Source organism: Podarcis erhardii (genome assembly GCF_964252035.2).
Source record: "Podarcis erhardii genome assembly, chromosome: 2".
In the NCBI taxonomy this organism is placed as follows: Eukaryota; Metazoa; Chordata; class Lepidosauria; order Squamata; family Lacertidae; genus Podarcis; species Podarcis erhardii.
Window position 1 is genome coordinate 118,617,450 of NC_138498.1, and position 14,553 is coordinate 118,632,002.

Here is a 14,553-nt window from a genome sequence, read left to right on the forward strand (position 1 = left end):
TCAGCCGGTCCTCAGTAACACCCACCTGCATACACAGTGTTCTCCTTGCAGAGCAGGAAGAATAGGGGGAAACTAGAACTAGGCTGGCTCTGACTGTCGTTGCCTCTCTGTCTCCCAGCCTTCTGCCCTGCCAGACCCAATAAGCAGCTGCCCTAATGAATCAGCCGCCCACTGCTACGTACACCCACAGAGGTGAGCCCCACCTGCGAGGCCCAAAGCCCAAGTTCCCAAAGTTTGCAGCGGAGACATATTCCGACGTCAGGTTACTAAAACACACAGAAACTATATAGGACTATGCATGACACAAGTTGTCCATGACCAGTTAATGCAGAGAAAACTGTCAGCGTATTCCTCATGCCCCATCCATTCCGAATATAGAGAAATCATTGATGGGGGTGGAGGGTGGAATTGCAACAAGTTCTTCATAGCCCAAAGAGGTATATTCCCTCTGCGCATCCACAGATGTCCACCAACCAACATTTATTGGCACAGCAGCAACATAACCATATACAGAGGTGGATGTCTGGCAACCGAAAAGCTCTGGTGTTAATTATCGCTGCAGTTCCCATACTGGGCATCAGGGTACGCTAGTGAGCAGGGGCAGGACTCGCAAGCGATTCGCTGCAGAGGTTTTCCCTCTTTCCGATCGGCCTCCACGAGACGGCAACAAATGCTGCCCATCTGGACGCTAAGCGCGATTGCTCAAACCGCCTCCGATATAGCGGCACAGTCAAATTCCCTCAGAGGAGTGTGCCTGTTGTGACTCTGCTTGAGTACACTGGCCTGGGGTTTTTCTCTTTCCAAGAAAGAGGCATGTCCAGTCCCAGAAAGTCAGGAGCGGATCCTGAGCGGGCGGGGATTCTTACACCTAAACAAACTACGCTAAGACTGCAGTCTGCTCTTGTATCTTAGTCCGGGAGGCCGGAGGGGACGTGCGCCTCAGCTCTCGGACGGCTGAGAGACGTACGACGAGGGCTTCTCCCCCTTGTGCTTCCTCACGATGTGCTTGATCACGTGCGCCCGCTGGCTGAAGCTCTTGCGGCAGACCAGGCAGGTGTACGGCTTCTCTCCTGTGTGCATCCTCTGGTGCACTTGGAGGCCCGACGAGTGCCGGAAGCTCTTCCCGCAGTCGGAGCACTGGTACGGCTTCTCCTCGGTGTGGATAACTTCATGGGTGAGCAGGCTGGTCTTCTGGTTGAAGCTCTTCCCGCAGTAGGAACACTTGTAGGGCTTCTCCCCCGTGTGGATCCTCTGGTGCCGGTTGACGCTCGACTGTGTGGCGAAGACCTTCCCGCACACAGGACAGGGGCTCATCCGCTTCCCCTTGTACAGCTTCGCCGGGGTCTTGATGAAGCAAAGGTCGCCGCCTGGAACGATCACCGACTCGATCGTCCCCACGGACACGTCCTTCCCCAGATCGATCTCGGGTTCGTTCTGGTGCGCGGGGACGTTCTCCTCCTTCTCGGGGCCCGGCGCGTCCGAAGGCTGTGGCTGGATCTCCTTCCCTTGCTCGTTCAGCAGCCGCCAGCTCATCACGCTGCCCGTCTGCCGGAAGTTCTTCTTGCACGACAGGCACTTGTAGACCTTCTCCCCCGTGGGATCCACCTGGTAGGGGGCAATGCCCCATTTCGGCTTGAAGCTCTCCCCGCACTCTGAGCACTGGTAGGACTTCTCTTCGGTGTGGACGGCCTCGTGAGCCATCAGGTTGGTCCTGCGGTTGAAGCCCTTCCCGCAATCGATACACCTGTAGGGCTTCTCTCCCGAGTGGATTATCAGGTGTCGGTTGAGGCTCGATTTGCGAGTGAACGCTCTCTCGCAAACGGGGCACACGTGTCTGCCCATGCCCTCCTGCAAGCTCTGGGGCCCCGTGATCTTCCAGACTTGGATTTCGTTTGCCATGTGTCCCTCTGCTCCGCCCGGATCGCCAAAGCTCCCTTCTTCCATCTCACATTCTTCCTCTTCCATATCGGACTCCGATTCTTCGGCGGACACATGCCGCGCTTCCTTTCCGCTTTCATCCAACAATATTTCACGTCCTGGAGCAGAAGAGAACAGCGTTTTATTGCGGCAGTCCACGTCAGAACGGAACACCGTGCAAGCCGGTACAAACGTCTATAAAGGTGCAGAAACTGCAATAGAATTTAGTACATGGAAATGAATTGTGTATAGAGTGGGATTCAACGTGGAATTAAATTGCTTGCGCAGCACCATGTCCCCGCCGTCTCCTGCCCTGCAAGCACCCTACACCTGTTCTAGGCAGAGGGCCTTCTCGGTAGTGGCACCCACCCTCCCATCAGATGTCAGAGAAATAAACTATCTGGTTTTTAGAAAACATCTGAAGGCAGCCCTGTTTAGGGAAGTTTTTAATGTCTGGTGTTTTATCGCTTAAAAAATAAAGAAATTATTATCATTAATTCTGTTGGGAGCTGCCCAGAGTGGCTGGGGAAACCCTGCCAAATGGGCGGGGTAGAAATAATAAATTATTATTGTCATTATAGGGGTTCCCCCAACCCTCCAGAGCAGATTTGGAGAGGGGCGGAAGGAGGGAAAGTCCCGTTGCTTCCACTCCTGCAACACCCTAAGTGAATCCCACCTGATGTGTAACACCTTCCAAGTTAACGAAGCTTTGCTTATTGAACACCACTAAAACAACAAGATGGTCTGCAGTGAAGGAGGGGGCTTAGGGCCCTCGTATCTATGGGACCGCCTCTCCTGGTATGCCCTGAAGAGGACCTTAATGTCCATGAATAATCATAGTTTAGAGGTCCCGGGCCCTAAGGAAGTCAGATTATCCTCCACCAGGGCCAGGGCCTTCTCAGTGATGGCTCTAACCTGGTGGAATGCTCTGTCCCATGAGACCAGGGCCCTGCAGGATTTAACTTCCTTCTGCTGGGCCTGTAAGACAGAGCTATTCCGCCTGGCTTTCAATTTGAACTTAGCCTGATCTTTTATTACCCTTCCTTCCCTCCCCCTCCCCTTTTTATGAAGATTACCCGCTCTGAGACCCCACAGCTAATTCTCCCCTGGTCTCCTCGCTGGCCCAAATAGGACTAATTTAGCCCTGGTGATCATCTAATGTTTATTGGATGGATTTCCCCCCTAAATTGATTTTTGAATTCTGAATTTATCGTTATTCACGTTTTATACTGTATTTTATGCTGTTTTTTGTTGCATCCATTAAGTGTTTTGAATTTGTTGTTGGCCGCCCTGAGCCCGGTTTTCTGAACCGGGAAGGGCAGGGTATCAATAAAAAATTATTTATATGATTTATTATTTCAGATCATTTAGGACTTTAAACACTAATATTTCCACTGTGTGTTATGTCCTTCCGACAGCCATACTAATGCAGAGATGCCCATGCTCAGGGGATTTCTGCAGGGATACCATGAACCCAAGTCACAATGGTTACGTTCTCCTGCAACAGTCAGAGATGGGAAATGCCTTTGGATACCAACTTTGTTGTCCCTCAAGGCTCAGGTGGTCTTAGCGGCCCGGAGTGCCTTCCATCAGCTTTGGCTGGTGGCCCAGCTACACCCCTATCTGGACAAGGATACCCTAAATACCATTGTCTATGTGCTGGTAACCTCAAGGTTAGATTACTGCAATGTGTTATATGCAGGGCTGCCTCTGACGACAGTTCGGAAACTTCAAGTAGTGCAGAATTCAGCGGCCACGTTGCTCACCTCAGCAAGAAGCTTTGAGCATATTATACTGATCCTGATCCGACTGCACTGGCTACCAATTAGTTTCTGGGCCCAATTCTTTTTTTTTTCTTTCTTTTGATAACATTTTATTAATTTTCCAAAAGTAACAACAGAAATAAAAACCAAAATAGCAACAATAATGCAGAAAGAGAAAGAAAACATCATAAACAAATTTTTAAATCATACTTTTTGCTTGACTTCCCTCCACTCCCCCTCCTGGTTCCATTGTTTAGTATTCGTTCACGCACATCCTTTAAACCTTATACTCTTAATAATCCAATTTTAAACCTAAAACAATTTAAAACTTGTTACAAGTGACTTTTAGAAGTTAGACTAATGTAAAAATCTATACACAATGCTTAAAAGATATGCATTAAACAATTGCCCCTTTTTATAAAATTCAAAGTCCTCTTTCTTTTCTTGGGTTTCAAGTTAACTGATTTGTCCTGCATAGTTCAAGAGTTTATTTTGCCAATCTTCTTCATCTTCTCTGGCAGAGGAGTCTTCCTTGTGTAGGACCTGGCTGGTCTTGGCCTGGCGTCCACTCTTAAGTACAGGAACAAAGTATTTTGTTCAATAAGTCCATCAAGACCTGTACATCTCAATATCGTAGCTTCATTTTTTTTTAACAACCATCATTTTCCACATTCCTTTCCAATCTTTATATGTCTTTTCCCAGGCCTTTTTAATTTTACATTGACACCAACTTTAATCCTTTTTACCCTCCCTTCCTGTTTCCTCCCTATCACAGTCAAAGCCTCCCAGATCATTTCACACAGGGTATCATTTTTATCTGACAAAGCCTCCCATTTCCGGGCCCGATTCAAAGTGCTGGCTTTGGCTTATAAAGCCTTAAATGGCTCAGGACCGCAACGCCTCTTTCCATATGAACCTTCCCAGACCCTGAGATCATCCTCTGAGGCCCTTCTTTGTGTGCCTCCTCCATGAGAGGTCCAGAGGGTGGCAAGGCGAGAACGGGGCCTTCTCTGCAGCGGCTCCCCATCTGTGGAATGTTCTCCCCAGGGAAGTTCGCCTGGCTCCTTCATTATACACCTTTAGGCGCTGTCAAAAATGTTCCTTTTTAACCAGGCCTTTGGTTGACCTGATGACATCCTATATTCTTTTAAAATGTGCCTCTTTTGGGGAGTGGGTATTATTGGGTTGTTTTTATTTTGAATATATATATAGTGGTTTTTATTCAATAAAACAACAACAACAGATGTAAACCACAGAGGAAGAGTGCTGTTGCCTTTGGGTGCTGCTTCTGGGCTTCCCTGGTTGACCTGTGAGAGATCAAGATCCTGAACAGGGTGGGGCTGTCAAAGGACCTGTTGATGGCATTTTACCATTGCACTGTGGAGAGTGTATTAACTTATCGTCTGTGTGTGTGGTTTGGAAGCTGCACGGTCAGGGGAAAAACAATGCTGTCCAGGGTTGTAAAGACTGCAGAGAGAATAATTGGGAGCACTCTTCCCACCTTGGATCAAATCTATGCTTCCAGGTGCCATAAGAAAGCTGCAGAGATAGCGCAGGATAGTGCACACCCTGGAAATTATCTCTTTTAGCTTCTGCTTTCTGGAAGAAGGTACAGAGTTAGAAAGACTAGGACTAGCCGCCTGAGAAACAGTTTCTACCCAAATGCGATTTTGGTTTTAAACGCATTGTAAGGAGTCTGTAAGGATGCGGGTGGCGCTGTGGGTTAAACCACAGAGCCTAGGACTTGCCGATCAGAAGGTCAGCGGTTCAAATCCCCGCGACAGGGTGAGCTCCCGTTGCTCGGTCCCTGCTCCTGCCAACCTAGCAGTTTGAAAGCACGTCAAAGTGCAAGTAGATAAATAAGTACCGCTCCGGCAGGAAGGTAAATGGCATTTCTGTGCGCTGCTCTGGTTCGCCAGAAGCGGCTTAGTCATGCTGGCCACATGACCCGGAAGCTGTACGCCGGCTCCCTCGGCCAATAAAGCGAGATGAGCGTCACAACCCCAGAGTCGGTCATGACTGGACCTAATGGTCAGGGGTCCCTTTACCTTTACGGAGTCTGTAGGGGAGTATATTGTATTTAAAAATGGGGTATCAGAGTTTTTAGGGGGCTAACCAGGTTGGAATAGCTGGGATAGCAGGCTTCTTGGGTTTTGAATGTCTTATGTAGATTTTTGAATTTCGTTGTTCTGTATGGGACAATGACAATAAAGATTATCGTATCATATCTGGGCTGACGCAGCAGCCAGGCCCTTTTCAACCAAAGCTGCCTTCGGAAAGCACAGAATTGAAGAGGCAAGAAAGCCTTACCTGGCGAGGTGGGGCTGTCGTCGACCTCTTCCTTCACCTCGGTCTCCATCAAAGCCTGGTCTCCATCTGACAGGCCCACAACCACTTCGTCGTACGTGTCCAGATCCTAAAACAGACAAATGCGACCCCCGTTATTAAGACACAACAGCAGGCTGTCCAATTCGGACTCCGCAGACCACAACTGTCGTACTGAGAGTCAGCTGCCACCAGAACAGGACCTGGCAGACCAGGGTTCAAATCTCCACTTCGCCATGAAGCTCACTGCGTGACCTCAGGCCAGTTGCTGCCTCTAGGCCTACGCTACCTCGCAGGGTCATAGCTGTCAACTTACAGATTTGAAAATAAGGGACCAGCAGCCTCGAAAATAAGGGATCAGCAGCCAAAATAAGGGATTTTCCGAACACAGGTATATTCAACTTCTGAGCCCCTCCGAGCCAAAGGCAGAAAGCCCAGCCAGCAGCCAAATGAAGCCTCAAGCGGTGGTTCCCACAGCGCAGCAACCCGGCAAAGGGGATGCAGCAAAAAAACCACCATCCCCTCTCCGCTGGGAAGCGCTGAGCAAAGGGGAGTCCCCAGGCAACGCGGCCGATTTGAGTGGCACAAGGCATGCAAGCTCCACCCCCCAGTCGTTCTTAGACTCCTTATTGGGTGAGCAACGCAGCCAAGCAACACAGTTGGAGCCTCCCTCCTCCCTGGCTGGCTGGCAGGGAGGCAGAGGAGCTGCTTCCTTGAAACCCAGGGAATTTAAGGGACATCATCAATAAGGGACAGCAGCGAGACATGGCGCTGAGATAAGGGAGTTTCCCGCCAAATAAGGGACGGTTGACAGCTATGCGCAGGGTTGTGGGGATGAAATGAGATGGGGAAGAGGCCATGTGCAGCACCTTGAGCTCCTTGGAGGAGGTGGTGGGATATAAATGGAGAAAAAACAAATCACAGTCCAAGGCAGGGGTGAGCAACTCCCCTCGTAGCCTCCGCTCCTCTCTTCCTCCATGATGTGATCATGTCTGGATTAGGGGGGCGGTGAGTTTGCACGGAAACTAGCCCGCCATCCTATATAAAAAATAAATAAATTTTGAATTCATTGTTCCTCTCACTTCTGCCTCCGGCACGTGGCCCCTCAAGAAGGAAAAGACAACCCAACCCCCTAGGTTCCAGTAGAAGCATAGCTGTCAACTTTCCCCTTTCCTTGCGAGGAATCCTATTCAGAATAAGGGAATTTCCCTCAAAAAAAGGGAAACGTTGACAGCTATGGGTAGAAGTCTTGACCCACCATTTCAGTCAAGAATGAGATGTGATTTTGTGGATCCTGCCTCAGAATTGGGAGCCTGAGAGAATCAAAAGAGAGGCTGGCCATGCTCACTTTTTGTCTAAATATAAAAGGGCCCAAATGCTGCATCTCTCTCCAGATATTGTTGTTCCCTCGACCCTGCCTGCCTGCCAACATCTAGCAGGCCAGGATTATGACAAGAGAAAAAACTTCTCTCTATCCACTTTCCTCTCACAACACACCATTGGTTTTTTCCCCGCCAACAAGAATGAATGGGTGTTTTGTGAGCATTGAAGCGCAGCTCTACACAAAGACTTCCCTAAAAGTATCATGGGAAGTGTAGTTGCACCCACCCCCACAGCTACAATTCCCAGCACCCTCAACAACCAACAATCCCCAGGATAATTTGGGGAGAAGCCGGGTGCGTTTAAATGTGAGCTGGATGTGTTTCGATTTTATTGTGTGGATCTGCCCAGAAAGGGAGAGAGACTGAGCCACTGATGAAAGGGTTCTCAAACCTTCATCCTAAGGTCCCATAGCAGATCACAACAATTTAAAAGCCAGTACAGAGTAACTGTTAAAGATATTCTTGAAAGACACTGGTCTTGAAAAACCTACACTGGCTCCCAGTACGTTTCCGAGCACAATTCAAAGTGTTGGTGCTGACCTTTAAAGCCCTAAACGGCCTCAGTCCAGTATACCTGAAGGAGCATCTCCACCCCCATCGTTCAGCCCAGACACTGAGGTCCAGCGCCAAGGGCCTTCTGGCGGTTCCCTCACTGCGAGAAGTGAGGTTACGGGAAACCAGGCAGAGGGCCTTCTCAGTAGTGGCACCCGCCCTGTGGAACGCCCTCCCACCAGATGTCAAAGAGAAGAACAACTACCAGACTTTTAGAAGACATCTGAAGGCAGCCCTGTTTAAAGGTAAAGGGACCCCTGACCATTAGGTCCAGTTGTGACCGACTCTGGGGTTGCGGCGCTCATCTTGCTTTATTGGCCGAGGGAGCCAGTGTACAGCTTCCGGGTCATGTGCAGCGCACGGAAAAGCCGTTTACCTTCCGGCCGGAGCGGTACCTATTTATCTACTTGCACTCTGACATGCTTTCGAACTGCTAGGTTGGCAGAAGCAGGGACCGAGCAATGGGAGCTCACCCCGTTGCGGGGAATCGAACTGCCGACCTTCTGATTGGCTAATCCTAGGCTCTGTGGTTTAACCCACAGCGCCACCCGCGTCCCTAGCCCTGTTTAGGGAAGCTTTTAATGTTTAATAGATTATTGTATTTTAAAATTCTGTTAGAAGCCGCCCAGAGTGGCTGGGGAAACCCAGTCAGATGGGTGGGGTATAAAGAATATGTTGTTGAGACCCGGATTCGAATCCCCACTCACTGGGTGACCTTGGGTCCTTGCCCATGTGGGTCCAGGCTCCCTGCTTCTTGTACCCACGCCACCACCCTGTCATATTCCCCTGAGGAAGTTTCCCCATCCCCCCAAAAACCCCTCACCTGCCCTTCCCACCTGCTCCCTACCTCTTGAGGCCTCAGCAGGAAGGCTTCTGCCAGGTCCACCGCCTGGTCACAGGTCTCGGGGCGACCATCCCTCACCCAGGTCTGGATCTCCGGCGGCAGGACGGCCAGGAACTGTTCCAAGACCACCAGCTCCAAGATCTGCTCCTTGGTGTGCCTCTTTGGCTTCAGCCAGCCGTAGCACAGCTCCTGGAGCCGGTCGCAGGCTGTGCGGGGCCCCTCGGCCTCCCAGTAGCGGAAACCCCGGAAACGCTGGCGCTTGGCCTCTGTGTCGATATTGCCTCCGCTCGGGACATCGCCCTTCCCGTTTGGGTCTCCTGGTTTCAGGGTCCTGGAGATCTTCCAGTCTCCGTCTCGGAAGGCCGGGACGGGCTTCACCCTCCCCTTCCCGGCAGGCTCCCGGCGGACGTCCGGGATAACCGGAGGGGTCTCGTCCCCCGACGGCCGAGCGGCATCCCAGGTGGAATGAGAGGGTTCGTCTCCCAGAGGGCAGCCCTGCCACTGAGTATCCCAGGAGTGCAGAGGCCTTTCCTCTGGCTCCACCTTGATCTCCTGGGGCTCCAGGTGAGGTGGGCTGTGGTGAGGAAGACCCTCTTCAAACACCTCCGTCTTGAAATCTTCCGACCCTGCGGCAGGCGCCTCTTTCATTGTCGTCCCTGGGCAGCTTAGCGGCCTCGCGTACCAAGCTTGATGAGGCCTACGTGAGAAAGGGCGAGATGGGATTCAAGGCTAAGTGTGACGTGATAAAACATAAAATAAAATTTATGGGGGGGGGGTTATTGTTTTGATTTTGATTACAGCGGCACCTTGGTACTCAAACGCCTTGGGACCCAAACACAGCAAACCTGGAAATAAGTGTTCTGGTTTGCAAACTGTTTTCGGAAGCTGAACGTGCTCCGTTTTGAGTGTTATGCTTCTGATCTGAGTGTTACGCTTCCGTTTTGAGTGTTATGCTAACGTCTGTCTGTTTTTGCTATGCTGTCATACTTTGGGTTGAAGCATTTTCGGGTTGCGCTCCATGGCAACCCGGAAGTAACAGAGCATGTTACTTCCGGGTTTCGCCGCTCGCGCAGATGCTCAAAATGATGTCACGCGCAGGTGTCGCATTCACTTCAGGATGTGAACGGGGCTCTGGAACGGATCCCGTTCGCATCCAGAGGTACCACTGTATATTTTTCGGTTTTGCAGTTTTTATTTTTGTGATTGTGTGGAACCCAGTTCAGCTACTGATTGAATGACTGTGTAACTGCAGTACATTGTTTATTGCTTTCATTTTATGCAGCAATGGTCTCATTAGATAGTAAAATTCATGTTAAATTGCTGTTTTAGGGGTTGTTTTAAAAAAATTATTCCATTTTGCATTACTTTCTATGGGAAAGCGCACCTTGGTTTTGGAACCAACTTCTGGAACAGACTGAGAACCAAAGTACCACTGTATATATTTTGTGGTTTTATACTTTGATTTTGTTCTGTGAACCACCCTGAGACCTCTGGGTATAGGGCGATATAGAAGTTCAATTAATAATAATAATAATAATAATAATTTTTAAAAAATATTCTTTTATTATTTTTAAGGCTGTGTGACGCATGGCTTAGACAGGGCACAGTAAGCTGCATTATCCAGAGCCAGACCATTACCCCACCTAGCTCTGTGCCGCCTGCTCTGGCTGGCAGCAGCTCAGACAGGTGCTTCTTCATTACATTCATTATTCAATAAATTATCTTTCCACGGATATATAATTTTATGTTATTACTCCAAAAAAAGTGGTGCTATGAGCCATCATTGCCAAAACAAGATGACACCTGATTGGATCTCTAAACACTCCTTTTTCTGGTTATTTGGCTATAACGTTTGATAGAATACAGATAACTGAACAAACTTTGTGGCATTACATTCTTCATTAAATTATATTTCCATTGGTATATAATTTTCTGCAGTGTTTTTTTCCCCTGAAAAAAAGTTTACGGGTACTCTCATTTTGGCTGAAGAAAATTATAGTTCAAATTGGGAACCATATTATAGTTCAAATTGGGAAAAATAAATACAGTAAATGGAGAAAAGTACAAAGATTCACAAAATGTTTAGGGGTATGCGTATCCCTGTGTCCCTCCAGAAAAAAAGCCCTGATTTAATGGTATTACTCCCCCAAAAAAGTGGTGTTATGAGCCATCAAACCTTGGAAATAGACTTTCCCCAAAAGGTTTCAACAATTTTGGCCACTAGTGTAAAAACAGTACTGTAAATGATAAAAACGGAAATGTCATTTTTTCCTTACCTGCAAAGTTGATGATAGTCCCCTTCAATAATCACAAAAGGTGACTGCTGTTCAAGTGTCCTGTAGCCCTCTTCCAGAATCCCTCTAGCTGACTCCCGTGCTGCCATGCATTCCCTTTTTACACCACTGACACCTGCTTCAGACTCAGCGGATCTTTTCCTTTGTTTTAAAATTTGTCTAAAGTGAGACATGGCGCTATCATTGAACGTGTTGGTAGCATGACTTACAGCAGCGGCATCAGGGTGATATTTTTCAACAAAGCTTTGCAGTTCAGCCCATTTCGCACACATTTCTTCGATCAGTGCAGTAGGAACGTTTTCTCTTCTCTTCTCCTCCTCCTCCTCAGACAATTCCTCAGTTGCCGCCTGTTGCTGCTCCATCAGAATGTTCTGGAGTTCTTCTGTGGTGAGCTCCGTCTTGTGGTCCTCCACTAACTCCTCGACGTCCTCCCTGCTCACTTCCAAGCCCAGGGACTTTCCCAGAGACACAATATCCTCAACAACAGGAGCATCTTCTCCAACATCCCCAAATACACCTTCAGGAACAGCTGCCGGCCACAATTCCTTCCACGCCGACTTCAATGTTCTCTGAGACACATCGCCCCATGCTTTGTCTATGAGATGTAAGCAATGTAGGATATTGAAACGGTTCTTCCAGAACTCTCTGAGGGTTAGCTCTGTGTCCGAGGTCACCTCAGAGCACATTTGGAACAGTGCTTTGGTGTAAAGCTTCTTAAAATTAGACATGACCTGCTGGTCCATGGGCTGGATGAGGGGAGTCGTGTTGGGGGGCAAAAACTTGACACTGATAAAACCGAACTCTTCCATCAACTCGTCCGCCAATCCTGGAGGGTGGGCTGGAGCGTTATCCATAACAAGCAGGCACTTCAGTGGAAGATTTTGGTCCTGGAGGTATTTTTTCACGCTTGGTCCAAACACTTCGTGAACCCACTCAACGAAAAACCGCCTGGTTAGCCAAGCTCTGCTGTTCGCCCTCCACATCACAGGCAATTCGCTTTTGATGACATTGTTTTTCTTAAATACCCTGGGGTTCTCCGAAAGGTAGACCAGCAAAGGCTTCAACTTGAAATCTCCACTTGCGTTCGCACATAATAAAAGGGTCAGCCTGTCTTTCATGGGCTTGTGTCCTGGCAATGATTTCTCCTCCTCTGTTATGTAGGTCCTCTTGGGCATTTTCTTCCAAAAGAGGCCTGTCTCGTCACAGTTGAACACTTGTTGGGGAAGGAAACCCTCAGCCTCTACGTAATCTTGAAATTCCAAAACAAATTGGTCGGCGTCTTCTCTGTTGGCAATGGCAACTTCACCATGTCTCGACGCAATGTGTATCCCACTTCTCCTCTTAAAATTATCAAACCACCCTCTGCTTGCTTTGAAAATCTCACCCTCACTTGCTCCAGGGATGTTTCTGACGAGGTCGGCATGCAAACGTAAAGCTTTTTCACAAATCATGCTCTCAGAAATGCTGTCACCGGCCAGCTGTTTTTCAGTTATCCATATGAAAAGCAATTTTTCCACTTCCTCAATGGTCTGCGTTCTTTGTTTTGTAAGTGTTTTAACACCTCTTGCAACGTTGGCTCCTTTAATGGCTTTTTTATTTTTTAAGATGGTACAAATTGTCGATTTGGCTATACCAAACTGCCTTGCCAGGTCACGTACGCGGGCACCACTTTCATGCTTGGAAATAATTTCCTTCTTCACCTCTATTGTTGTTCTGTTAATGGTTCTCTTGGCTTTGCAGCTGTTATCCATTTCTCACAGCAAAGGGGTGATTGGCAGAGGGATCCTGAGATGAGATGAGCAGAGATTTGATTGCACACAGTCACAAAAACAAATCGGTTGCAAGAGAGTCACCAAATAAGCCCAAATATCACCTCCGTGCTCAGGACTCAACAGCCGGCAGCTAGGCCTCAGGATCTTGCACTCAGCAGAAGCCGTGCGGCACGTTTGACTTCTGAGGCATGTTCGAAAACCGAAGCATTTACTTCCGGGTTTACGGCGTTTGTAAACAGAGACGTTCGAAAACCGAGGTACCACTGTATACCGCTCAATTGTGAAAAAAAACAAACAAACCCTCACACCTTCGTCCTAAGGTCCCAGGGCGGATCACAACAATTAAAAACCCAGTGAGGTGTAACGGTTAAGAGTGCTGGACTGGAACCTGGGAGACCCAGATTTGAATCCCCACTCAGCCATGAGACCTTGGGCCAGTCCCCATCTCTTAGCCTAACCCACCTCACAGGGTTGTTGAGAGGATGGAATGGGCAAGAGGCAAACCAACTTGAGTCCCTTTGAAAATAAAGGTGGCCATCAATGTAATAATAATTAAAAAACCCAACATTAAAAGGGAAATGAGCCAGTGGAAGTTCCACAAAGGTGCCTAAGGCCAAAATAGACCCTTTAGTCTTCGTGCGGCAGTGAGAGTCCTACAGACCCCTCCAAGCGCCCATATTTTCCAGGGACAGTCCTGGATTTGCAGAAGCTGCCCCCGTTCCTGATTTGATCCCACCTTTCCTTGGGACACCGCTATTTTCAATGTTGGAGAGTGACGGAGTTTTGCGCCCCCCGCCCGCCCGCCAAGGAGATCAGTAACTAATATACAACCTTTAGAAGACATCTGAAGGCAGCCCAGCACAGGGAAGTTTAAAAATGTTTTTTCATGCATGTTGGAAGGCGCCCAGTGTGGCTGGGGAAACCCACGAATCCTAAAATGATGATGATGATGATGATGGAGGGATATTTCCATTGGAGAAATGTTGGGGGGGGGGGTCTGAGCGTTGGGGGTTTGTTCCTGCGCCGGATTAACCCTGCCTTAACCGCATCGCGGCTGCTTCCAGTTGTGTCCCCGGCCATCTCCGACCGCCCTTTCCGCCTCTGCTTTGCGCCGGAGCCGAGCTGGGGAGGCGAGGGCGCCCCATTGCACCGCCCCGACCCGGGGACCCCCCTTCCCAGCCCCGCCAGACCCCCCGGCCCTCCTTCCGGAGACCCTCACCTGGGATACCACCGGCGATCGGGCTTGGGAAAGCGCTGCTTCTCCGGCGGAGGCAGCCCCCCTGCGCTGGGAAATTCAAAATCCAGTTTCTCGAGGAAGAGGTGGAGCCTCGCCGGCCGTGCGAGCAGAAAGGAAATGGCTCTCCAGCCGCCGCCGCCGCCGCCCACCCTCCCCGGCTGGAAGCGCACCCAAAGAACCCTGGGAACTGTAGTTTGCAGAGGGTGCCGGGAACTGTAGCTCCGCCAGAGGGAGAACTACAGTTCCCGGGATTCCAGTTGCGGGGAAGGGCGGGGGGGGGGAGCCATGCGCTTCGGACGCCTGCGCAGCTGCGCTCTCTGAACTTAACTCGTGTCTGGCCAAGAGCTGGATGGAGACGGGGAGGGAGATGCCATGGACCGGGTCAGATCGCTAGTCGGAGAGCGATCGCGTTTGAAGGGATCCCACCGGGTCATCTAGTCCGACCCCCTGCAGTGCAGGAATCTGTC

General features: G+C 49.5%; 1 protein-coding gene across 1 annotated transcript; it reads right to left on the bottom strand.

The window, feature by feature from the left end:
- Positions 1–467: 467 nt before the first annotated feature.
- Positions 468–14,235, bottom strand: LOC309336512 (uncharacterized protein). Its single transcript, XM_081852363.1, has 5 exons — positions 14,069–14,235; positions 11,060–12,862; positions 8,787–9,480; positions 5,991–6,096; positions 468–2,036 (listed from the first exon to the last, which is right to left on the bottom strand). The coding sequence occupies exons 2-5, from the start codon at positions 12,826–12,828 to the stop codon at positions 940–942; spliced, it is 3,666 nt and encodes a 1,221-aa protein (XP_081708489.1). The 5' UTR covers positions 12,829–12,862; positions 14,069–14,235; the 3' UTR covers positions 468–939.
- Positions 14,236–14,553: the final 318 nt, after the last annotated feature.